At 43.2% G+C, this 26,854-nt stretch overlaps 1 protein-coding gene across 5 annotated transcripts in view; it reads right to left on the bottom strand.

Moving 5' to 3' along the window:
* LOC128702204 (proton channel OtopLc) overlaps positions 1 to 26,854 on the bottom strand; it is a 217,358-nt gene that overhangs the window by 172,131 nt on the left and 18,373 nt on the right. The window contains exon 1 of one of the 5 annotated variants that reach the window (XM_070102787.1): positions 8,315 to 8,535. The exons of 1 other annotated variant lie outside the window; for it this stretch is intronic. In XM_070102787.1, coding sequence (XP_069958888.1) covers positions 8,315 to 8,445 — 131 coding nt within the window. In that variant the 5' untranslated portion in view covers positions 8,446 to 8,535. Of the gene's footprint in view, positions 1 to 8,013; positions 8,065 to 8,314; positions 8,536 to 26,854 lie in introns of those variants that run through there. 3 more of the 5 variants (XM_053796332.2, XM_053796335.2, XM_070102788.1) reach the window with 3 other exon arrangements.

Raw genomic sequence — 26,854 nt, 5'->3', positions numbered from 1 at the left:
ATGGAAGATTACAGATATCCAAATGATGGAGGAGACAATGAGGGATGTTGTATCACTGAGATGTGTAACACAGGCCAGGGCCTCAAAAACAAACTAACCAAAAGCCGCACCTAATATATGATATACTTCAGTCTAAACACCCTTACAGGACAAATTCCAGCACGAGTATACACCAGGAGGTATACTTAAGTTTTTATACCATGGGAACAGTATACTTAAATCCATATTAGACACAAGCATATTTGAAGCTACAAACAAGGAAAATTAAGATCTTAATGAGCCTGATAGTCGAAAAGCATTAAATTCCAGCACTAAAGATTACAGAAGTACGATCAATACTGACTTAGTGATTAACAAGAGGCAGAATGGACAAAAAAGTTGTGTGCCGTAGGATAAGACTAAGCAGTGACAACACTCATCTAGCGAAATTGTCCAATTCCTCCTGACAAGCAAAATTCCGCCACCCCCACCACGTATTGCAAAAAACGACGCTGTTAAGTAGTGATTCTTTATTTTTTAAGACTAGGTGAAAAACTTACACAAGAACAAAGGAATAATGCAGCAGCACTAATAGCTCACGCCAGGCAGGTCTATTTTCGTATCCATTCAAAACGATTATTGTACCACTCCATCCTATACTGTAAACTATCCAAAGTTCTCGCCTCAATGATGGTACGTAAGCGAATATTAAACCACTGACGGCACCATCATATAACAAAAACTGAGTCAGAAGACATAATTCATCTTTCCTGATTCAGAAAACACATATACAGACTTGTGTGTTTCCGTGAACATGACTCACGAAATCGTAATGACACGATTGCAAACAAACCATACCACGGGCGGAGAAAGAACCCGTGATCAGAGAGTCTCAAAACTCCAGACCGTCGCGTTAGCCACTGGACCAGCTAGCCACAATAAGATTCGTCCAACTAGGTACATTTCTACGCCATAGGAAGGTTAGCATAGGCACCACTGTGACCACAAATGCAAGCTTTTACAGACGAATCTCCAGCTAGCGTGGCCGTGACGAACTCTAGCTCAAGTTCCCTCAAAGCCGTTAACATAACTCACGAAATCGTAATGACACGACTGCATTTGTGGTCACAGTTGTGCCTATGCTAACCTTCTTATGGTGTAGAAATATACCTAGTTGGACGAATCTTACTGTGGCTAGCTGGTCCAGTGGCTAACGCGACGGTCTGGAGTTTTGAGACTCTCTGATCGCGGGTTCTATCCCACCCGTGGTATGGTTTATGTGTCTCCGTTTATCGCAAGCCTATACAAAGTGGCATGTACATTCACTACTTTTCTTGCCATCCTCCTGTCTCAGGCACATGACGACCCACTTTCCATCGTAACCAACTAAGGTGTGTTTAAACAGCAATACAAACTAACAAATTAATTTTGAACTGCCTCACTAAATGCAAATAATTATTATAATCTCTGAACAGAGCAAATAGCCAGCTCATTATTACTATGATTAGTGTAACGTACAACTAGTGATTTCAATGCGACAGCAGTAACAATCAGTGATAGCAAAAGTATATACACAGAGGTGTATGCCTCTCCGTTTATATACAGTGAGGTTACGTTAATTCCTGTTTAAGGGATGAAGGTATTCTTAAGTGGTGGTTACCAAATTACGTTTAGCCATAATGATCCTTCTATAGTCGATAGGCTTGAAACTTCATTACCAACTAAACTTGCTTAATCATAACAGATAAGTGTCATCCTCGTAAAACTATTTTAAATTAATTAAACCTAAAATATTATTCAACATCTATATTCACATATTTGACTTGTACTGTGACACGACTTTACTTGTTATAACTACACATTACTTACAACACGCAGATCATCAATATATTCGTAGTGTGGCAAGAAATTACTTAATTGCTGGGGTAACTATACACACTTAACGTAAAACACGCAAGTCATCAATATACTGTTAAGGGTTTCCAGCAATATTTCAGCCAGCTATAAGTGATATTTGAAAGAGATATAATTACTTAATACTTTTTAAGTTACCCTTGTAATACTTAACGCTCATTTCCGCAGTAATGTGTACTGGGAGCTTAACTAATTACCAAGTGCAGTTTTAGGAGCTATAAAAATAATTTAACTATTAAGATATCTAGACGTTTACAAAGCAGTTAATATATATATATATATATAATATTACGTATGTTACAAAAGATTTAAGAGATATATTGTTGATATAAAGATGGCAAATCCAGTATATGTAAGGTATGAGAAAGAGATGTCTAGTACATATTGTTACGTGTTTGTCACTGATTATAAAGTGTAAATCTCGTTCAGTTCCTCAGAGTTGGGGAGTGTGCTCAAAATACAGCAGGCATTACCCCTCTGCACAGCAGCGGTGAGTCGCTGGAACAGAAAACTAGCTGCCCTGGTATCCCTAGTTACCCTGATGAGTCTTTAGCTTAGCTCGTTAAGGAACCTAGATGCATTCTTTCCCCTTGAGCAAGGGTCTCCAAACCTATGGGAACAAACACATAATGATGGGCAAGTTCTCCATATTTTCTAGACTTTTGGGACTCCCTGAAGCTGGCGGCTGCCCCTCCTTCCTTCCTGGTGTATTGGAGATAGGTATCAGCCAAGAAAGATGCACATGTGTAGTCCCACACCACCTGCTTGCCGGCTGTCCAGGCTTAAAGGGTGATACCACCTGGACGCTTCTGGCTGCCATCAGATCTGCATAGTTGGGGTGGCTCCCTTACTGCTGGGCATCCGGCTGTTGTGAGGTTCCTCTTGATAATGTTATTAACCTCCTCATGTCTTTCAATCTTTCCCTCGGATTTATGGCACACAAGACCATGGTACCCGAATCGGTCTGCTGCTTCACTGCCACAAATACACCTGTGTTCGGCGAGAATAGGGGCGGCAAGTCGAAGGGCAACACCAATGCGGATGGTCTGTAGGTCGAGGCATGTGCCAAGGCTGGAGCTGGGAACAGCCAACAGAAAGTCCCCTGCATGAGGAGCTCTCACTGCCAGGAGGCGGGCTCTATCCTTCACACTCTGAAGCATTGTTGAGGCTATTTTCTCCACTATCGGGCCATCCCAGTGCGACTGTTTGTAGTTGTTGGGGGGAGCAGGTCTGGTTTCAGAGCCCATTAGATTATCCCAGATCATGGCTCCGTCAATGAACTTTTGGTCCTGGACTCCAATCTTGTCCCTAAGATGTTCAGGGAGAATTGCTGCTACAAGCCCTCTGGATGCAACGCATGAGGACAGAAAAACAGGTAGTGCAATCTGTGATGACTTGCGGACACCAATGCCTCCTAGCCCGACTGCAGGTGTAGCTTGGTTCCACTGCCGATCTTCTTGGGTAAGGTTAAGTACTTTCGTAAAAATCTGCCTCAGGATACTGTCATATTCGTGCAGTGTAGGGTAATCATATGAAGGTGCACATTTAGGAAATATGTCAACCTGGGCAGACTCAAGCACTTTGTGAGAAGGTACAAGGCATCGTGGGTGTCAAGACTGCCTATTCGTTGTTCCATTCTCCTCAACTCTTCCAGTTTCTTCCTGAGAATTGTGTCAGTGGCATCGCTTCCCAGAGGTGCTCCAAGCAAGAAGCTATCTGTGGGGGCAATGACTGATGCTCCTGGTAGTTTTAATCTCACTGCATCTATCACTTGTTGACTGGCTGAGATTTCACATTTGGATGAGACCCATTTCCTGTCCCCGTGTCATCACCTGCGTAAGATCATCTAGAAGGGACTCCTTTGTACCTATTAGTGTGCCATCATCCAGGAACCAGATGTTTAGCTCACTGGTCAGTCTGACTGTGATTTCCCTAACCGCTATACAGAAGAGAAATGGTACCAGAGGATTCCCTTGCTGGACACCCTCTGATGATGTGATTTCATGCTCTCCAAACAGGAGCATTAATTCCTTGCTATATCCAGCTGAAACAAAAGGGAAGAGACCAGGGAAATGTTTTTGTATAGCTCCTAATAACACGTCTCTTTTCAGGAGATGCGTTCTTGAAATCTAATTTTACCACTGCATTGTCCTCAGGCAGGTTGCTGATATACGCCCTTGTTGCATGAACCACTGCTTCACTTCCTTGAGAGACCCCAAAGCCAAGTTGGTTTGGTTGAAGCATCAGCACTTTCCTGATTTCTCACATTATCAAGAACCTTGATAATGTCCAGCACACCTACTGGCTCCCTCTCTTGTCTTAGACCCGCGTCAGGGAACACTTGTCCTGTTTCCTGACAAACCTTACCTAACCTATCTCTCTTATGCTAGTGTGACTTTGATTTATAAATAGTCCAAGTCGGACCTGAACGTCGTCGTAAAGTTCTCTCATATGTGCAGGTTATTGGTATATACTTCACAAAAAAGTTTAACGTGTGGAGTATTCAGCAGGTGGAGTCTATAAACTTTAAACACAACAATTCAACAATAACAAGGAATTTAGCAGTTATTTTAGCTTTCAAGACAGCCTCAAAAACATCTACAATAAATTAAAAAGGTCATATTTATCATTATGAATACAATGAACTAGAGGAAGCTGCGCTGCATACACAACATGGGACGAATTTCTTTACAAGACTGACTAATTTAAAGATTTAGTCTATAATGATGCAAAGCTCGCCTTGTAAAGCAATTTTTTATTAATTATGATCATCGATTGAAACTTTATTATTTAATGAATGCTAAACACGTATGAAAGGCCAATGAACGTTAAATTCCATCAATCGAAAACAAAAACGCAATTCACTGATTCGCTAAACATTCGTCAGAGTAAATTAAAAGTCAACGAGCCTTCGTTAGAGTGCTATAAAATTAATGAATCATCGTGGAACTCCAAATAAGACGAAAGAATTTATATTTGACGTTTCCATCTTATCAGTCATGGGTGATCAATCGAACTGATAGACCACAGCACTCGTAGTTATGAGTAGAATGTTGAGTATGTATAATTTATGTTTGTTTATAAAACATCTGTTGATATATTTTTCGGCGCGATACTGAGAGTTTTAGACATTTTCAGTTGAATCTTTGTGACAACCACAGGAATGTAACTTCGTTGATAGACTTAATTCTATTCTAGCAACTCAGACTTTGATACCTACATGAATCCTGTAAAAACCAATTTTAAAGAATTACAAAAAGGAAAATAAAGACAAAAATATAAGTAAAAAAGGATTAATAGGAGATCCTAGTATATATCTAGAGTTTTTTATTTTTATTATCACTCTGGCCGATTCCCACCAAGGCATGGTGGCCCGAAAAAGAAAAACTTTCACCATCATTCACTCCATCACTGTCTTGCCAGAAGGGTGCTTTACACTACAGTTTTTAAACTGCAACATTAACACCCCTCCTTCAGAGTGCAGGCACTGTACTTCCCATCTCCAGGACTCAAGTCCGGCCTGCCGGTTTCCCTGAACCCCTTCATAAATGTTACTTTGCTCACACTCCAACAGCACGTCAAGTATTAAAAACCATTTGTCTCCATTCATTCCTATCAAACACGCTCACGCATGCCCGCTGGAAGTCCAAGCCCCTCGCACACAAAACCTCCTTTACCCCCTCCCTCCAACCTTTCCTAGGCCGACCCCTACCCCGCCTTCCACTACAGACTGATATACTCTTCAAGTTATTCTGTTTCGCTCCATTCTCTCTACATGTCCGAACCACCTCAACAACCCTTCCTCAGCCCTCTGGACAACAGTTTTGGTAATCCCGCACCTCCTCCTAACTTCCAAACTACGAATTCTCTGCATTATATTCACACCACACATTGCCCTCAGACATGACATCTCCACTGCCTCCAGCCTTCTCCTTGCTGCAACATTCATCACCCATGCTTCACACCCATATAATAGCGTTGGTAAAACTATACTCTCATACATTCCCCTCTTTGCCTCCAAGGACAAAGTTCTTTGTCTCCACAGACTCCTAAGTGCACCGCTCACCCTTTTCCCCTCATCAATTCTATGATTCACCTCATCTTACATATCTAGAGATAGTATAAATCTTGGTAGTAGATATCGACAAATTGGTTTAGAAGGACACATAAGCAAACACTACGACATATTTATTAGCAAACGTTTCGATCCTGAGACCTTGATCAAGGTCCCAGGACCGAAACGTTTTCTAATACGTCCTAGTATTTGCTTACGTGTCTTTCGTTTTAAACCATAATCTAGAGATCAAGGCAGAGCCTGGCTCAAGTGATCCCAAATCTATAACTTTAAACATTAACTGGTACTATGACAGCATAGTGTGGAAAAGGTCCCGGATCTTCACTCCGCAGAGTATCACGTAGATTCAGTACCTGTCTAGCTTTGATAGGGGTTACGTGGTTATTGATTCTATCGATGATCTTACAAACTAACGAAAAGAACCACCAATATTTTTTTTTTTTCAAAATATTGTACAAGATGCCAAAGGAACATATATTCTCCACAAAGAAATAAAAATTTCAAATGGATGAATATGAGGCTAAAACGGAAAACGCAGCCTCATGGACCAATGTGTTCGTACAAAATTAGTTACAAAATTAAAGTTACATGTAATCAAAGACAAATTTGGATGGAGTCTTTCAAGTGTAGAAGACCAGGGAAAAAATTAGCTCACTTAAAACTAGATTTGGACAGCTTACCAATAATGAGCAGTGAATGTGGTAATTAAGGTATTAAGCTAAATAATTCCCCGGGCCCCGACAAGCTGTTTTCTAGAGTACTAAAGAATGCAAGAGAGAACTTAGAGAGTTGCTAACCAGCTTTAACAATGTACCACTGCAAACGTGTGTCATGAAGACTATGGGGAAGACGGCATATATAATTCCTATTTTCAAATCAGGGACGAGTCCATACCATCAAATTCCCGCCCAATAAGCTTGCTCGCAACAGGTGTAAATAATTAGAATCGATAACAGCTGATATAATACAAAGTCACTTTGTTGACCATATGATTCGTCACAACACGGATTCACACGGGGGTCATTCTTGCCTGATAATAATTTAGTTAACTTCAAACTCACCTAAAAAAAATATCACTGGTACAAGACGTGCGGGTGATAAAGACAAAAGTAATAACTGGAAACATCTACGTCTTGAATTATCAATATCCCGTCGGTATGACGATGCCATCTACTTACATATTTAGCGTTTTGGTAGCAACTAGCCGTCAAACAATAGTGAAAACCTCTGATGCCTAAACAGTGTGGCTTCTGGCTGTGACAGTGTGGCTTCTGTGACACTGGGTTCCGGTGGTGATAGCGTGGCTCCAGACTGAGACAATAGTTTTCCCCTATAGTACTGTCTTACGGTTATAGCACTGCCACTTACGCCTGTGGCACTGCCTTCCGGTTACAGCACTATCTTCGGGTTGTAGCACCGCGGCTTCCGGCTGTAGCACTGACTCTCAGATGTGATACTGGGAGGCGTCAAACAGTACTAAGTGGTCTTGCTAAATACCAAGGACAATGTCGCCTCAACGAGGCAGCAAAGGCGTGACTTCCTGCCGGTAGCCTCATCAGCAGGTCTACCCCCGCGGCGTCCTTGTCTGAGATACCTGCCACCAGCCTCAAATGATCCCATATTGCACACTTGTTTGTTTACCGCTGACGCGACAAGTTCCACTGAGCATTAAACGTTTTCGACAGTGTACTCTGTGGGTATTTTGACCTGTAGAACATTTTTGGTCTAGTCCTTTCCAGAAAATATTTATATATCTGATTATTATTTTCAAACACATTAGGATTGGATCTTTAATAATTTGATATCTGAATTCCATCTTTGTTTACTTCTGTGTAAACACTATCGGTTTAATTACTCCTTCACTCACAGTCCAAAGTCTTCACTGTTTGGGTTCATTAGCACAGGAAAATAAGGCACTCGTTATTCAGACATCTTGAAATACGCAGGAGAGATCAATTTTGACGATGGTGGGGTGGTGGAGCACTGGTGGTGGGAAAATAGGTTATGTATTCTTCGTAACTGTTCGTGGTGGCGTTAATTCTTACCTGTTTGGGTGGAGATACATGATGGCTACGTGGGATCCCGGCAGCCACCAACTGAACACTGACCCTGCTACGGCGACCCAGAACTCTTCCCTCACAGCCCCTCCATATGGCCTCGATGGAAGGCCGACCTACAACCTCCTACGAGGCCATATGACCCACCCGTACCTCATTAGAGGACAAGGGCCACGCCCTGCTGACTTTGCCAAATTAACACTTTAGGACCTACGAAATCAAGATTTTCAAGGATTCAGTTTAGTATGTCTTAAGAGACTGCTATAGCAATATACATGAACATACTCACAGGGGCATTAATATGGCTGGGAGAGGGTGCTCCGTATCAGTTCCACCCTGCCCGTCGCTACACACTACACTGGCTTCTTCAAGTCTCTCTTCGTCTACCATGTTCAGATACTTTTTCTCTGTGTCACACATTCTCTGCTCGACAAGTTTGACCTGAGGTGCAAAAACTAGGGAGGGGAACACGCAAGCGCGCAATCGAGATGTTCTAAGGCTGAGAACAGATGTTGTTGTAAGGACAGAAACTTCCTTTCTAGTCTTTATCCCTTATTGGTCATCCAGAGAATAAAGTTTGTCACGCCCCAAGCACACAGATTGGTTAGTCTGCACTGCGACAATCTGACCCCTCCCAGTGCCCTACAATCGTCTGACCTAAAACACACTGGCTTCATTCACACACAAACGCATACCTTCTATCTCAGCTATATTTACAACCCAATATTAACAATTCTTCCGTTTCAACGTGATTTTTTATAGTTTTTATTACTAAAGTGACTGTAATAGGAATAGCTACACGCCTCCTGGGCGTGAAATTTACTTTCATTTATGATGTTCCACCTTGTTGCTCCTCCCACAGCGGGGGAGGAGGTGGAGAAGGCGTGGTCACTTGCGGTCTTGACAGCCGCATACCGACGCATCTTTCTCCACTTACCTAGGAAACATAAAATACTCATGTCCTTCACCACTACTATAGTGGCATATAAACACTCGGCAGTGTGGTGATGTGACCGTATATGCAACGGTTCAGTATAAATACAGCAAGAGAAAAACACGAATAGGGGTGAGGGAAAGTGTGTTGAGTGGGTGGGCAAGGTCAGTATTCCTGAGGTGAGTGGCTCACAGACTTCATCTGGTCTGATGCTTCGAGGGATGTCAAGATCCTTAAAATGACGAATTCCGGATAGATGATTAATATAAGACCTGTATCTTAGTGACAGCAGGACGTTTGGCTCACAAACAAAAGGACCTGGGATCGATTACTAGGCTGGTTCAGAAGTTGGTTGGGTAATTGGGCTTAAAGCCTATCAACTACCCGAGGGTCATTAAGACTGCATGCAAACTGTTTACCACCAATGAAAAATACTTTAATCCGTTAAACAGGGAGTAACATAAATGCTCAGCAAATATATACACGATAGACAAAAGCTTCACGGTGTACATATATCCTGTGTTCAGATGTATGGGCAAGTCTCCTTATATTTGCTACCCATGTTCACCTAAAAGTAAATAGGTATCTGGGTATTAATCAGCTGTTAAGGATCGTAATATAAGACAGTGGTAGCGCAAATGAATGAGATAGCGCTGGCCTATGAAATGATCTTGTGTAGGATAACAGCTCTTAGCCAGTAAATGGGATGCAGTAGGATAGTTAATTGCTTGTAAACTAAGCAGTGCAAACAATAATTGTGTAAACAGAGGATTCAAACCAAGGTCATACCTTCCTTATAAAAAGAAACATTTATGAACATTTAAATCTCAGCAAATATACAATTCAATCAGTAAGGGTGAGATCAATTCAGTGTATATACACACCAAAATACTCACAAATCGGTGTACGAGTATCTTGCTGTCTCTAAATAATGAAGTATTTATATTCTGCATAATATTTATATACAGAATTTTTGTTAAACCTACAGTTGCTCTCATAAATCCACGAGGATAATATAGAGAGGTGTACGTCTCTCATTATGTGTGTGTGTGTGTGTGTGTGTGTGTGTGTGTGTGTGTGTGTGTGTGTGTGTGTGTGTGTGTGTGTGTGTGTGTGTGTGTGTGTGTGAAAATTACCAGTGAACATAGGAAATAAAAATCTTTGCGTTTTCATGTGCTTACACACATCCTCTGAAGATATGTAAACACATGAAAGCGCTCAGGCTTTATTTCCTATTTTCACTGTGGTAATTTTTTTTCATATTTGCAATCACGCGTTTTATTGCATTATCTTTTATATATATTACTGAAAGCTTACTTTAATTCCTCTTATAGGGATTAAAGCATTCTTATGGTAAACAGTCTTCATGACCTCGTGTATTTAATAGGTTTTAAACCCCCTTAACCACCCAACCATAAAACCAAACAATCTTTCATAGACTAAAAAAAATGAAAAAGAGAAGGCACACAAGACTTACCGAACTGATAATTTTATCAATATTAAAACAGCTGTTCAATTTTGACGTTCAAATTTTGTCAGTAAATATAGACATTAACTAATAATCAGAAGGCAATAATTTTCACGTTAATTTACACGAGGTTCTTCAAGCGCTGGAGACATTATTCATTCAAGACTTGAAACACAATAAGAAAAGTGAATTGTGGTTATCAACACTAACTACTGTTCTTGTAACCACCAATTACATTTGATATACACGGCTTACAGCACATTGCGCAAGAAACAGTATAGGTGTAAAAAATGTAATGACCTAAGAGTATCATCATGAGATATTGTTCGATGTTTAAAACTGATAAACAATCAAACTGGATTATTTCAATGAAAGAAAACGAATCATGTCGATTATATCTTCACAACTTTGAACGTTATATCATTACAACAATATATAATGAGAATCGTCAATCATGTCATGAATTAGAACGACATCAATTGTCCGTTCAAAAAAGAACGAGTTGAATAACATTCAACTCAAAGATGAGATATATGAGATATATAAAGAGATATATGCATACAGTGTGTGTGTATGTGTGTGTGTGTGTGTGTATGTGTGTGTGTGTGTGTATGTGTGTATGTGTGTAAAGGTATGTGTGTGTGTGTGTGTGTGTGTGTATGGGCAATAAGATCACAGTAAACAGGTGATTTCCAGAATATGCAAACAACCACTGTGAAAGAATATGAAGCTTTTTCAGACTAATTACACAGCCAAGGAACAATATTCCTTAATAATGTGAGTAGTCACGAAAGCACTTATCCTCTACTGCTTCCCTCTTCCCTCATCCGAGCAAAGATGCTTCCTCTGAACGTATTTGCTTGGACTTCCTCCTCTTTTCTGCAACACTGCAAGCTGATGTGTTGCCTGCAACACGAAAGGCCTAGAGTTATCACTCAACTCCCCCCGTGGTTGTTTTGCATATATGTGTGTGTGTGTGTGTGTGGGCTGTGATGGAAGAAGTCTATGTACCTAAGTTGTTTTTGCATATTTATGTTGCGAGTAATACAAGAAGGAATCACCCGAACTCTGCCTCCACCTCCACCATAGTAAACATCTAAAAAAGCATTGTACATATTTGATATTCCAATTTTTTATTTCATCTCAGAGCAGAGCCTTCTTGGGTATAAGATGAACAACTCAGAATGGCATTAAACAGAGGTGGCGTTCTGTTTGTCAGGGTGAATAGTAATATTTCTCCTAGCGCGGATCTTAGTCATATTAGGACCCGCTCAGGTTGCTTAATGGGGTTTATAAAGCCTATCAACTACACGAAGGTCACATATACTAAGACACATATGCAACAGTTAGACAACTTTATTCCGAAACGTTTCGCCTACACAGTAGGCTTCTTCAGTCGAATACAGAAAGTAGGCAGGAACAGTAGAGATGTGAAGACGATGTAATCAGTCCATCACCCTTAAAGTCGTAGAATTTGAGGTTGTCAGTCCCTCGGCCTGGAGAAGTTCAGTTCCATAGTCAGGAACTATCTGAAGATCAAGCGACAGTGCGGAGACTTAAATACTGTCGGAAGGAGAGGTGCAGGGTAGTAGTAGTAGTAGTAGTAGTAGTAGTAGTGAGAGGCAACTGAGAGGTCATGTCCCTCTCAGATCCAACCCTTCTCACTTGAAAAGCTTGTCCAAGGTGTTTTCTGTACCAAGATGCCACGTGTTGCAGTGTCTGACAAGATGAACATCAAAATGGTATACAATACCGACAGGTTGTTAGGTAAGACACATATGCAACAGTTAGACAACTTTATTCCGAAACGTTTCGCCTACACAGTAGGCTTCTTCAGTCGAATACAGAAAGTAGGCAGGAACAGTAGAGATGTGAAGACGATGTAATCAGTCCATCACCCTTAAAGTCGTAGAATTTGAGGTTGTCAGTCCCTCGGCCTGGAGAAGTTCAGTTCCATAGTCAGGAACTATCTGAAGATCAAGCGACAGTGCGGAGACTTAAATACTGTCGGAAGGAGAGGTGCAGGGTAGTAGTAGTAGTAGTAGTAGTAGTAGTGAGAGGCAACTGAGAGGTCATGTCCCTCTCAGATCCAACCCTTCTCACTTGAAAAGCTTGTCCAAGGTGTTTTCTGTACCAAGATGCCACGTGTTGCAGTGTCTGACAAGATGAACATCAAAATGGTATACAATACCGACAGGTTGTTAGGTAAGACACATATGCAACAGTTAGACAACTTTATTCCGAAACGTTTCGCCTACACAGTAGGCTTCTTCAGTCGAATACAGAAAGTAGGCAGGAACAGTAGAGATGTGAAGACGATGTAATCAGTCCATCACCCTTAAAGTCGTAGAATTTGAGGTTGTCAGTCCCTCGGCCTGGAGAAGTTCAGTTCCATAGTCAGGAACTATCTGAAGATCAAGCGACAGTGCGGAGACTTAAATACTGTCGGAAGGAGAGGTGCAGGGTAGTAGTAGTAGTAGTAGTAGTAGTAGTAGTGAGAGGCAACTGAGAGGTCATGTCCCTCTCAGATCCAACCCTTCTCACTTGAAAAGCTTGTCCAAGGTGTTTTCTGTACCAAGATGCCACGTGTTGCAGTGTCTGACAAGATGAACATCAAAATGGTATACAATACCGACAGGTTGTTAGGTAAGACACATATGCAACAGTTAGACAACTTTATTCCGAAACGTTTCGCCTACACAGTAGGCTTCTTCAGTCGAATACAGAAAGTAGGCAGGAACAGTAGAGATGTGAAGACGATGTAATCAGTCCATCACCCTTAAAGTCGTAGAATTTGAGGTTGTCAGTCCCTCGGCCTGGAGAAGTTCAGTTCCATAGTCAGGAACTATCTGAAGATCAAGCGACAGTGCGGAGACTTAAATACTGTCGGAAGGAGAGGTGCAGGGTAGTAGGAGTAGTAGTAGTAGTAGTGAGAGGCAACTGAGAGGTCATGTCCCTCTCAGATCCAACCCTTCTCACTTGAAAAGCTTGTCCAAGGTGTTTTCTGTACCAAGATGCCACGTGTTGCAGTGTCTGACAAGATGAACATCAAAATGGTATACAATACCGACAGGTTGTTAGGTAAGACACATATGCAACAGTTAGACAACTTTATTCCGAAACGTTTCGCCTACACAGTAGGCTTCTTCAGTCGAATACAGAAAGTAGGCAGGAACAGTAGAGATGTGAAGACGATGTAATCAGTCCATCACCCTTAAAGTCGTAGAATTTGAGGTTGTCAGTCCCTCGGCCTGGAGAAGTTCAGTTCCATAGTCAGGAACTATCTGAAGATCAAGCGACAGTGCGGAGACTTAAATACTGTCGGAAGGAGAGGTGCAGGGTAGTAGTAGTAGTAGTAGTAGTAGTAGTAGTAGTGAGAGGGCAACTGAGAGGTCATGTCCCTCTCAGATCCAACCCTTCTCACTTGAAAAGCTTGTCCAAGGTGTTTTCTGTACCAAGATGCCACGTGTTGCAGTGTCTGACAAGATGAACATCAAAATGGTATACAATACCGACAGGTTGTTAGGTAAGACACATATGCAACAGTTAGACAACTTTATTCCGAAACGTTTCGCCTACACAGTAGGCTTCTTCAGTCGAATACAGAAAGTAGGCAGGAACAGTAGAGATGTGAAGACGATGTAATCAGTCCATCACCCTTAAAGTCGTAGAATTTGAGGTTGTCAGTCCCTCGGCCTGGAGAAGTTCAGTTCCATAGTCAGGAACTATCTGAAGATCAAGCGACAGTGCGGAGACTTAAATACTGTCGGAAGGAGAGGTGCAGGGTAGTAGTAGTAGTAGTAGTAGTAGTAGTAGTGAGAGGCAACTGAGAGGTCATGTCCCAGCAGGCAAAGTACCCGAGAAACATGTCCCCTCTCAGATCCAACCCTTCCTCACTTCGAAAGCCTGTCCAAGGTGCTTTTCTGTAATAAGATGTCACGTGTGCCGCAGCCGATGAACATCGTGTCGGTATACCAGTCAGGTTGTTTGGCAGCACACATACAAGTTGTGACGGTCTCTCTAGGCTTCCGAATGCTTGCTCAGTAGTTTCAGTCGAATACAGAGTAGGCAGAACAGTAGAGATGTGAAGACGACAACAGTTCATCACTCAAAGTCGTGTGAATTTGAGGCCAGTTCTTCTGTTCGCCCACCGCGAACTCCGACATCAAGCGACAGTGCGGAGACCAGTCGGAAGCGAAGGCAGGCAGTGCAGTAGCAGCAGTAGTAGTGCAGTAGCAGTAAAGTAGTAGTGAGAGGCACCGAGAGGTCATGTCCTCCAGACCAACCTTCTTCGCAGCTTGCAACGAAGATAACACGTGCCGTAGTGTTCGACAAGATTTAAATATCGTGTCGGTATATTACACGACAGGTTGCTTGCAAGACACATATGCAACAGTTAGACAACCTTATTCCGGAAACGTTTCGCTCACACAGTAAAGCTTCAGTCGAATACAGAAAGTAGGCAGAACAGCGTGAAATATTGATGTAACAGTCCATCACTTCTTGCAAGTCGTAGTCTCTCGGAGAAGTTCAGTTCCATAGGAATCATTCGAAATATCGCGACAGTGCGGAGACTTCAATAGCCGTCGGAAAGGAGGCAGTAGTAGTAGCAGCAGTAGCAGTAAAGTGAGAGGCAACCGAGAGTCATGTCCGATCCAACCTTCACTGAAAAGCTTGTTCACAGGCTGCAATAAGACAGTCACGCAAGCGTAGTACCCGACAAGATGAACATCGTAAATGGTATTACGATAGGTTAGCAAAAGACACATGCAACAGTAACTCGAACGTTTTCGCTCACACAGCAGTTTTCTTCATCGAATAAGAAAGTGGGCAGAACAGTAGAGACGTGAACAGTCACTTCCAGTCGTAGAATTTCTGTCAGCTCCGAGAATGAATCATCTGAAGATCATGACAGTGCGGAGAAGGTCGGAAGGAGAGGTGCAGGTAGTAGTAGCAGTAGTAGCAGCAGTAGTAGTAGTAGTAAGAGAAGGGCCGAGAGGTCATACTTCAGATCCAACCTTCTCACTTCAAAACTAAGCAGAAGACAAGTTGCGGCAATGATTACAGCGAACACGTGTGCAGAGATAATACGACAGGTTGTTTGCAAGACACATACAGTTAGACAACTTTACCTGAATGCTTGCCTACACGCAGTTTCTCTCAGTCGAACAGAGGTGCAGGGCAGGAACAAAGGAAGACGATGTAACCATCACCTCTGTGTCGTACTTGAGGCTGAAACATCCTCTTCGGCCTGAGAAACAGTCTGTCAGGAACTGCTTATTGCGAGAGCTCAAATACCGTCGGAGCGAGGTGCAGGGCAGTAGTAGTAGTAGTAGTAGTAGTGAGGCAACTGAGATCCAACTCTTTCCTCACTTGAAAAGCTTATTACACACGCAGCTGCAGCACCACATGAACATCAAAAATGGTATACATCAATGACAGGTTGTTTATAAGACACATGCAACAGTTGTCAATCTTAGCCTCCGAAATGTTTCGCTCACAGTAAGCTCTTCAGTCGAACACAGAGTGAACAGAGTGCAGGCTCAGTTCCAAAGTCGGTAATTCTGAGGTTAAACAGTCTCGGCCTGGAGAAACCATAGTCAGAACGATTCTAGTAGATCGCAGTGCGAGACTAGTCACTGCTCGAGGTTGACAGGCAGGGTAGTGCAGCAGCAGTAGCAGTAGTGAGAGGCAACTGAGAGGTCATCCCAGATCCAAATTCACTTCTGAAAGTTTGTCTGGGTTGCAATAAAAGATGTGCGTCAGTACCCGACAAGATGAACATCGGTATTAATACCGACAGGTTTGGCAAGACATGCAACAGTTAGACAATCTTACGTCTACAGTAGTCGAATACGCAGCAGGCAGTGAACAGCAGAGATAAAAACAAACCATCACCAGTCGTGGTAACTCTGAGGTTGTCACCCTTCGGCCTGAGAAATCAGTTCCATAGAACCCGAAGATCAGCGACAGTGCGGAGACTTCAAAGTCAGCCGGAAAGGAGGCGCAGGGCAGGCAGTAGCAGGCAGCAGCAGCAGTAGCAGCAGTGAGGCACCGAGGTCATGTCCAAATTTTTCCTCACTTCGAAAGTTTACTGTAAAACACCCGACAAGATGAACATCATCGGTATTAATGACAGGTTACAATGTTAGACAATCTTCTACCGAATGTTTTCGCTCACAGTAGGGCTCGAATACAGAAAGCAGGCAGGAACAGTAGAGAGCGTGAAGACGATGTAATTTGAATCACTCTTTAAGTCGTAGAATTGAGGTTGTCAGTCCTCGGCCCGGAGAAATTGATAGTCGTGAACTAATCAGACTGCGTTGACAGTGAGACTTAAATACGTTGAAAGGAGAGGCAGGTAGCAGTAGTAGTAGCAGTGTAAGTAGTAGAGTGAGAGGCAATCCTCCGTCCAACCCTTTCCTCACTGAAAGCTTAACCAAAAGGTGTTTTCAGAACAAGATGTGTGTCAGGCAGTCAAGATGAACATCGTAATGGTATAGTTACCGACAGGTTGTTGGTAAGACACATACGGTCAGTTAGACAATCTTATTTCCGAAACACTTCGCTCACATTGTGCAAGGCTTCCTTCAGCGAATACAGAGGCAGGAACAGCAGAGATAAAAAGACGATGTATCAGTTCATCACTCCTTAAAGTCGGTATCTCTGGGGAACAGTCACTGCCTGGAGAATTGTGTTCCACAGTTCAAACATTCGAAGATCAAGCGACAGTGCGAAAGAGCTTCAGCATCGGGCCTGGCCGAGGCAGGTAGTAGCAGTAGCAGTAGCAGTAGCAGTGCAGTAGCAGTAGTGAGGCACCGAGCAAACATCCTCCATCCAACTCTCACTTGAAAGCTTGTCCAATTAGCACAACACGTGCCGTGCAAGCCTGACAAGATGAACATCAAAATGGTAGCAGCTAACAATGACAGGTTGTTTGCGTTGACACATATGCAATAAAGCTGTATCATCTCTTTGCTCCCGAATGTTGCTCACACAGTAGCTTCTTCAGTCGAATACAGAAGTTGCGCAGGACAGAGAAGACGATGTACCCAGTTCATCACTCTTAAAGTCGAATTTGAAGCTGTTACCGGCCTGGAGCACTAGTCTGATAGTCAGAATCATCCGAAGATCGCTTATCAAGTGCGGAGACTTAAATACAAGTCGAGAGGTGCAGGGTAAAGTGCAGTAGTAGCAGTAGCAGTAGTAGTAGTAGCAGGAGGCAACTGAGGTCATGTCCTCTCAGATCTTCACTTGAAAGTTTGTTCGTTGCGCTGAACAAGATGTCGTGTTGTGCGTTCGACAAGAGAACATCGTGTCGGTATACAATACCGACAGGTAGCCAGCAAGACACATATGCAACAGTTAGACAACTTAGAATGTTGCCTACACAGTAGGCTCTTCGTCGAATACAGCAGCAAACAGGAGATGTAGACGATGTGTCCATCACCTCTGTCGTATTCTGAGGTTGTCGTCTCTCGGCTCCGGAATTGTCTCCATAGCCTGAAGACTCGCTTGACAGTGCGGAGACTTAAAGACGTCAGCAGGCGGCGGTGCAGTAGTGCAGTAGCAGTAGCAGTAGCAGAGAGGCAACCGAGAGAACATGTCCAACTCCTTCACTGAAAGCTTGTCTGTTGCGCTGTACAAGATGCCACGTAGCGTTCGACACATGAACATCGCAGAGCAGGTCATCAGGTTGCTTCGGCAACAGTCCATCACCCTTAAAGTCGTAGAATTTGAGGTTGTCAGTCCCTCGGCCTGGAGAAGTTCAGTTCCATAGTCAGGAACTATCTGAAGATCAAGCGACAGTGCGGAGACTTAAATACTGTCGGAAGGAGAGGTGCAGGGTAGTAGTAGTAGTAGTAGTAGTAGTAGTAGTGAGGCAACTGAGAGGTCATGTCCCTCTCAGATCCAACCCTTCTCACTTGAAAAGTTTGTCCAAGGTGTTTTCTGTACCAAGATGCCACGTGTTGCAGTGTCTGACAAGATGAACATCAAAATGGTATACAATACCGACAGGTTGTTAGGTAAGACACATATGCAACAGTTAGACAACTTTATTCCGAAACGTTTCGCCTACACAGTAGGCTTCTTCAGTCGAATACAGAAAGTAGGCAGGAACAGTAGAGATGTGAAGACGATGTAATCAGTCCATCACCCTTAAAGTCGTAGAATTTGAGGTTGTCAGTCCCTCGGCCTGGAGAAGTTCAGTTCCATAGTCAGGAACTATCTGAAGATCAAGCGACAGTGCGGAGACTTAAATACTGTCGGAAGGAGAGGTGCAGGGTAGTAGTAGTAGTAGTAGTAGTAGTAGTAGTGAGAGGCAACTGAGAGGTCATGTCCCTCTCAGATCCAACCCTTCTCACTTGAAAAGTTTGTCCAAGGTGTTTTCTGTACCAAGATGCCACGTGTTGCAGTGTCTGACAAGATGAACATCAAAATGGTATACAATACCGACAGGTTGTTAGGTAAGACACATATGCAACAGTTAGACAACTTTATTCCGAAACGTTTCGCCTACACAGTAGGCTTCTTCAGTCGAATACAGAAAGTAGGCAGGAACAGTAGAGATGTGAAGACGATGTAATCAGTCCATCACCCTTAAAGTCGTAGAATTTGAGGTTGTCAGTCCCTCGGCCTGGAGAAGTTCAGTTCCATAGTCAGGAACTATCTGAAGATCAAGCGACAGTGCGGAGACTTAAATACTGTCGGAAGGAGAGGTGCAGGGTAGTAGTAGTAGTAGTAGTAGTAGTAGTAGTGAGAGGCAACTGAGAGGTCATGTCCCTCTCAGATCCAACCCTTCTCACTTGAAAAGTTTGTCCAAGGTGTTTTCTGTACCAAGATGCCACGTGTTGCAGTGTCTGACAAGATGAACATCAAAATGGTATACAATACCGACAGGTTGTTAGGTAAGACACATATGCAACAGTTAGACAACTTTATTCCGAAACGTTTCGCCTACACAGTAGGCTTCTTCAGTCGAATACAGAAAGTAGGCAGGAACAGTAGAGATGTGAAGACGATGTAATCAGTCCATCACCCTTAAAGTCGTAGAATTTGAGGTTGTCAGTCCCTCGGCCTGGAGAAGTTCAGTTCCATAGTCAGGAACTATCTGAAGATCAAGCGACAGTGCGGAGACTTAAATACTGTCGGAAGGAGAGGTGCAGGGTAGTAGTAGTAGTAGTAGTAGTAGTAGTAGTAGTAGTGAGAGGCAACTGAGAGGTCATGTCCCTCTCAGATCCAACCCTTCTCACTTGAAAAGTTTGTCCAAGGTGTTTTCTGTACCAAGATGCCACGTGTTGCAGTGTCTGACAAGATGAACATCAAAATGGTATACAATACCGACAGGTTGTTAGGTAAGACACATATGCAACAGTTAGACAACTTTATTCCGAAACGTTTCGCCTACACAGTAGGCTTCTTCAGTCGAATACAGAAAGTAGGCAGGAACAGTAGAGATGTGAAGACGATGTAATCAGTCCATCACCCTTAAAGTCGTAGAATTTGAGGTTGTCAGTCCCTCGGCCTGGAGAAGTTCAGTTCCATAGTCAGGAACTATCTGAAGATCAAGCGACAGTGCGGAGACTTAAATACTGTCGGAAGGAGAGGTGCAGGGTAGTAGTAGTAGTAGTAGTAGTAGTAGTAGTAGTAGTAGTAGTGAGAGGCAACTGAGAGGTCATGTCCCTCTCAGATCCAACCCTTCTCACTTGAAAAGTTTGTCCAAGGTGTTTTCTGTACCAAGATGCCACGTGTTGCAGTGTCTGACAAGATGAACATCAAAATGGTATACAATACCGACAGGTTGTTAGGTAAGACACATATGCAACAGTTAGACAACTTTATTCCGAAACGTTTCGCCTACACAGTAGGCTTCTTCAGTCGAATACAGAAAGTAGGCAGGAACAGTAGAGATGTGAAGACGATGTAATCAGTCCATCACCCTTAAAGTCGTAGAATTTGACAAACTTTTCAAGTGAGAAGGGTTGGATCTGAGAGGGACATGACCTCTCAGTTGCCTCTCACTACTACTACTACTACTACTACTACTACTACCCTGCACCTCTCCTTCCGACAGTATTTAAGTCTCCGCACTGTCGCTTGATCTTCAGATAGTTCCTGACTATGGAACTGAACTTCTCCAGGCCGAGGGACTGACAACCTCAAATTCTACGACTTTAAGGGTGATGGACTGATTACATCGTCTTCACATCTCTACTGTTCCTGCCTACTTTCTGTATTCGACTGAAGAAGCCTACTGTGTAGGCGAAACGTTTCGGAATAAAGTTGTCTAACTGTTGCATATGTGTCTTACCTAACAACCTGTCGGTATTGTATACCATTTTGATGTTCATCTTGTCAGACACTGCAACACGTGGCATCTTGGTACAGAAAACACCTTGGACAAACTTTTCAAGTGAGAAGGGTTGGATCTGAGAGGGACATGACCTCTCAGTTGCCTCTCACTACTACTACTACTACTACTACTACTACTACCCTGCACCTCTCCTTCCGACAGTATTTAAGTCTCCGCACTGTCGCTTGATCTTCAGATAGTTCCTGACTATGGAACTGAACTTCTCCAGGCCGAGGGACTGACAACCTCAAATTCTACGACTTTAAGGGTGATGGACTGATTACATCGTCTTCACATCTCTACTGTTCCTGCCTACTTTCTGTATTCGACTGAAGAAGCCTACTGTGTAGGCGAAACGTTTCGGAATAAAGTTGTCTAACTGTTGCATATGTGTCTTACCTAACAACCTGTCGGTATTGTATACCATTTTGATGTTCATCTTGTCAGACACTGCAACACGTGGCATCTTGGTACAGAAAACACCTTGGACAAACTTTTCAAGTGAGAAGGGTTGGATCTGAGAGGGACATGACCTCTCAGTTGCCTCTCACTACTACTACTACTACTACTACTACTACTACCCTGCACCTCTCCTTCCGACAGTATTTAAGTCTCCGCACTGTCGCTTGATCTTCAGATAGTTCCTGACTATGGAACTGAACTTCTCCAGGCCGAGGGACTGACAACCTCAAATTCTACGACTTTAAGGGTGATGGACTGATTACATCGTCTTCACATCTCTACTGTTCCTGCCTACTTTCTGTATTCGACTGAAGAAGCCTACTGTGTAGGCGAAACGTTTCGGAATAAAGTTGTCTAACTGTTGCATATGTGTCTTACCTAACAACCTGTCGGTATTGTATACCATTTTGATGTTCATCTTGTCAGACACTGCAACACGTGGCATCTTGGTACAGAAAACACCTTGGACAAACTTTTCAAGTGAGAAGGGTTGGATCTGAGAGGGACATGACCTCTCAGTTGCCTCTCACTACTACTACTACTACTACTACTACTACTACCCTGCACCTCTCCTTCCGACAGTATTTAAGTCTCCGCACTGTCGCTTGATCTTCAGATAGTTCCTGACTATGGAACTGAACTTCTCCAGGCCGAGGGACTGACAACCTCAAATTCTACGACTTTAAGGGTGATGGACTGATTACATCGTCTTCACATCTCTACTGTTCCTGCCTACTTTCTGTATTCGACTGAAGAAGCCTACTGTGTAGGCGAAACGTTTCGGAATAAAGTTGTCTAACTGTTGCATATGTGTCTTACCTAACAACCTGTCGGTATTGTATACCATTTTGATGTTCATCTTGTCAGACACTGCAACACGTGGCATCTTGGTACAGAAAACACCTTGGACAAACTTTTCAAGTGAGAAGGGTTGGATCTGAGAGGGACATGACCTCTCAGTTGCCTCTCACTACTACTACTACTACTACTACTACTACTACCCTGCACCTCTCCTTCCGACAGTATTTAAGTCTCCGCACTGTCGCTTGATCTTCAGATAGTTCCTGACTATGGAACTGAACTTCTCCAGGCCGAGGGACTGACAACCTCAAATTCTACGACTTTAAGGGTGATGGACTGATTACATCGTCTTCACATCTCTACTGTTCCTGCCTACTTTCTGTATTCGACTGAAGAAGCCTACTGTGTAGGCGAAACGTTTCGGAATAAAGTTGTCTAACTGTTGCATATGTGTCTTACCTAACAACCTGTCGGTATTGTATACCATTTTGATGTTCATCTTGTCAGACACTGCAACACGTGGCATCTTGGTACAGAAAACACCTTGGACAAACTTTTCAAGTGAGAAGGGTTGGATCTGAGAGGGACATGACCTCTCAGTTGCCTCTCACTACTACTACTACTACTACTACTACTACTACCCTGCACCTCTCCTTCCGACAGTATTTAAGTCTCCGCACTGTCGCTTGATCTTCAGATAGTTCCTGACTATGGAACTGAACTTCTCCAGGCCGAGGGACTGACAACCTCAAATTCTACGACTTTAAGGGTGATGGACTGATTACATCGTCTTCACATCTCTACTGTTCCTGCCTACTTTCTGTATTCGACTGAAGAAGCCTACTGTGTAGGCGAAACGTTTCGGAATAAAGTTGTCTAACTGTTGCATATGTGTCTTACCTAACAACCTGTCGGTATTGTATACCATTTTGATGTTCATCTTGTCAGACACTGCAACACGTGGCATCTTGGTACAGAAAACACCTTGGACAAACTTTTCAAGTGAGAAGGGTTGGATCTGAGAGGGACATGACCTCTCAGTTGCCTCTCACTACTACTACTACTACTACTACTACTACTACCCTGCACCTCTCCTTCCGACAGTATTTAAGTCTCCGCACTGTCGCTTGATCTTCAGATAGTTCCTGACTATGGAACTGAACTTCTCCAGGCCGAGGGACTGACAACCTCAAATTCTACGACTTTAAGGGTGATGGACTGATTACATCGTCTTCACATCTCTACTGTTCCTGCCTACTTTCTGTATTCGACTGAAGAAGCCTACTGTGTAGGCGAAACGTTTCGGAATAAAGTTGTCTAACTGTTGCATATGTGTCTTACCTAACAACCTGTCGGTATTGTATACCATTTTGATGTTCATCTTGTCAGACACTGCAACACGTGGCATCTTGGTACAGAAAACACCTTGGACAAACTTTTCAAGTGAGAAGGGTTGGATCTGAGAGGGACATGACCTCTCAGTTGCCTCTCACTACTACTACTACTACTACTACTACTACTACCCTGCACCTCTCCTTCCGACAGTATTTAAGTCTCCGCACTGTCGCTTGATCTTCAGATAGTTCCTGACTATGGAACTGAACTTCTCCAGGCCGAGGGACTGACAACCTCAAATTCTACGACTTTAAGGGTGATGGACTGATTACATCGTCTTCACATCTCTACTGTTCCTGCCTACTTTCTGTATTCGACTGAAGAAGCCTACTGTGTAGGCGAAACGTTTCGGAATAAAGTTGTCTAACTGTTGCATATGTGTCTTACCTAACAACCTGTCGGTATTGTATACCATTTTGATGTTCATCTTGTCAGACACTGCAACACGTGGCATCTTGGTACAGAAAACACCTTGGACAAACTTTTCAAGTGAGAAGGGTTGGATCTGAGAGGGACATGACCTCTCAGTTGCCTCTCACTACTACTACTACTACTACTACTACTACTACCCTGCACCTCTCCTTCCGACAGTATTTAAGTCTCCGCACTGTCGCTTGATCTTCAGATAGTTCCTGACTATGGAACTGAACTTCTCCAGGCCGAGGGACTGACAACCTCAAATTCTACGACTTTAAGGGTGATGGACTGATTACATCGTCTTCACATCTCTACTGTTCCTGCCTACTTTCTGTATTCGACTGAAGAAGCCTACTGTGTAGGCGAAACGTTTCGGAATAAAGTTGTCTAACTGTTGCATATGTGTCTTACCTAACAACCTGTCGGTATTGTATACCATTTTGATGTTCATCTTGTCAGACACTGCAACACGTGGCATCTTGGTACAGAAAACACCTTGGACAAACTTTTCAAGTGAGAAGGGTTGGATCTGAGAGGGACATGACCTCTCAGTTGCCTCTCACTACTACTACTACTACTACTACTACTACTACTACCTGCACCTCTCCTTCCGACAGTATTTAAGTCTCCGCACTGTCGCTTGATCTTCAGATAGTTCCTGACTATGGAACTGAACTTCTCCAGGCCGAGGGACTGACAACCTCAAATTCTACGACTTTAAGGGTGATGGACTGATTACATCGTCTTCACATCTCTACTGTTCCTGCCTACTTTCTGTATTCGACTGAAGAAGCCTACTGTGTAGGCGAAACGTTTCGGAATAAAGTTGTCTAACTGTTGCATATGTGTCTTACCTAACAACCTGTCGGTATTGTATACCATTTTGATGTTCATCTTGTCAGACACTGCAACACGTGGCATCTTGGTACAGAAAACACCTTGGACAAACTTTTCAAGTGAGAAGGGTTGGATCTGAGAGGGACATGACCTCTCAGTTGCCTCTCACTACTACTACTACTACTACTACTACTACTACCCTGCACCTCTCCTTCCGACAGTATTTAAGTCTCCGCACTGTCGCTTGATCTTCAGATAGTTCCTGACTATGGAACTGAACTTCTCCAGGCCGAGGGACTGACAACCTCAAATTCTACGACTTTAAGGGTGATGGACTGATTACATCGTCTTCACATCTCTACTGTTCCTGCCTACTTTCTGTATTCGACTGAAGAAGCCTACTGTGTAGGCGAAACGTTTCGGAATAAAGTTGTCTAACTGTTGCATATGTGTCTTACCTAACAACCTGTCGGTATTGTATACCATTTTGATGTTCATCTTGTCAGACACTGCAACACGTGGCATCTTGGTACAGAAAACACCTTGGACAAACTTTTCAAGTGAGAAGGGTTGGATCTGAGAGGGACATGACCTCTCAGTTGCCTCTCACTACTACTACTACTACTACTACTACTACTACCCTGCACCTCTCCTTCCGACAGTATTTAAGTCTCCGCACTGTCGCTTGATCTTCAGATAGTTCCTGACTATGGAACTGAACTTCTCCAGGCCGAGGGACTGACAACCTCAAATTCTACGACTTTAAGGGTGATGGACTGATTACATCGTCTTCACATCTCTACTGTTCCTGCCTACTTTCTGTATTCGACTGAAGAAGCCTACTGTGTAGGCGAAACGTTTCGGAATAAAGTTGTCTAACTGTTGCATATGTGTCTTACCTAACAACCTGTCGGTATTGTATACCATTTTGATGTTCATCTTGTCAGACACTGCAACACGTGGCATCTTGGTACAGAAAACACCTTGGACAAACTTTTCAAGTGAGAAGGGTTGGATCTGAGAGGGACATGACCTCTCAGTTGCCTCTCACTACTACTACTACTACTACTACTACTACTACCCTGCACCTCTCCTTCCGACAGTATTTAAGTCTCCGCACTGTCGCTTGATCTTCAGATAGTTCCTGACTATGGAACTGAACTTCTCCAGGCCGAGGGACTGACAACCTCAAATTCTACGACTTTAAGGGTGATGGACTGATTACATCGTCTTCACATCTCTACTGTTCCTGCCTACTTTCTGTATTCGACTGAAGAAGCCTACTGTGTAGGCGAAACGTTTCGGAATAAAGTTGTCTAACTGTTGCATATGTGTCTTACCTAACAACCTGTCGGTATTGTATACCATTTTGATGTTCATCTTGTCAGACACTGCAACACGTGGCATCTTGGTACAGAAAACACCTTGGACAAACTTTTCAAGTGAGAAGGGTTGGATCTGAGAGGGACATGACCTCTCAGTTGCCTCTCACTACTACTACTACTACTACTACTACTACTACCCTGCACCTCTCCTTCCGACAGTATTTAAGTCTCCGCACTGTCGCTTGATCTTCAGATAGTTCCTGACTATGGAACTGAACTTCTCCAGGCCGAGGGACTGACAACCTCAAATTCTACGACTTTAAGGGTGATGGACTGATTACATCGTCTTCACATCTCTACTGTTCCTGCCTACTTTCTGTATTCGACTGAAGAAGCCTACTGTGTAGGCGAAACGTTTCGGAATAAAGTTGTCTAACTGTTGCATATGTGTCTTACCTAACAACCTGTCGGTATTGTATACCATTTTGATGTTCATCTTGTCAGACACTGCAACACGTGGCATCTTGGTACAGAAAACACCTTGGACAAACTTTTCAAGTGAGAAGGGTTGGATCTGAGAGGGACATGACCTCTCAGTTGCCTCTCACTACTACTACTACTACTACTACTACTACTACCCTGCACCTCTCCTTCCGACAGTATTTAAGTCTCCGCACTGTCGCTTGATCTTCAGATAGTTCCTGACTATGGAACTGAACTTCTCCAGGCCGAGGGACTGACAACCTCAAATTCTACGACTTTAAGGGTGATGGACTGATTACATCGTCTTCACATCTCTACTGTTCCTGCCTACTTTCTGTATTCGACTGAAGAAG

This window comes from Cherax quadricarinatus, chromosome 83, assembly GCF_038502225.1.
Source record: "Cherax quadricarinatus isolate ZL_2023a chromosome 83, ASM3850222v1, whole genome shotgun sequence".
Taxonomy (NCBI): Eukaryota; Metazoa; Arthropoda; class Malacostraca; order Decapoda; family Parastacidae; genus Cherax; species Cherax quadricarinatus.
Note: the sequence above shows the minus strand (reverse complement) of the source record. Positions and strands in the feature narration are given on the sequence as shown.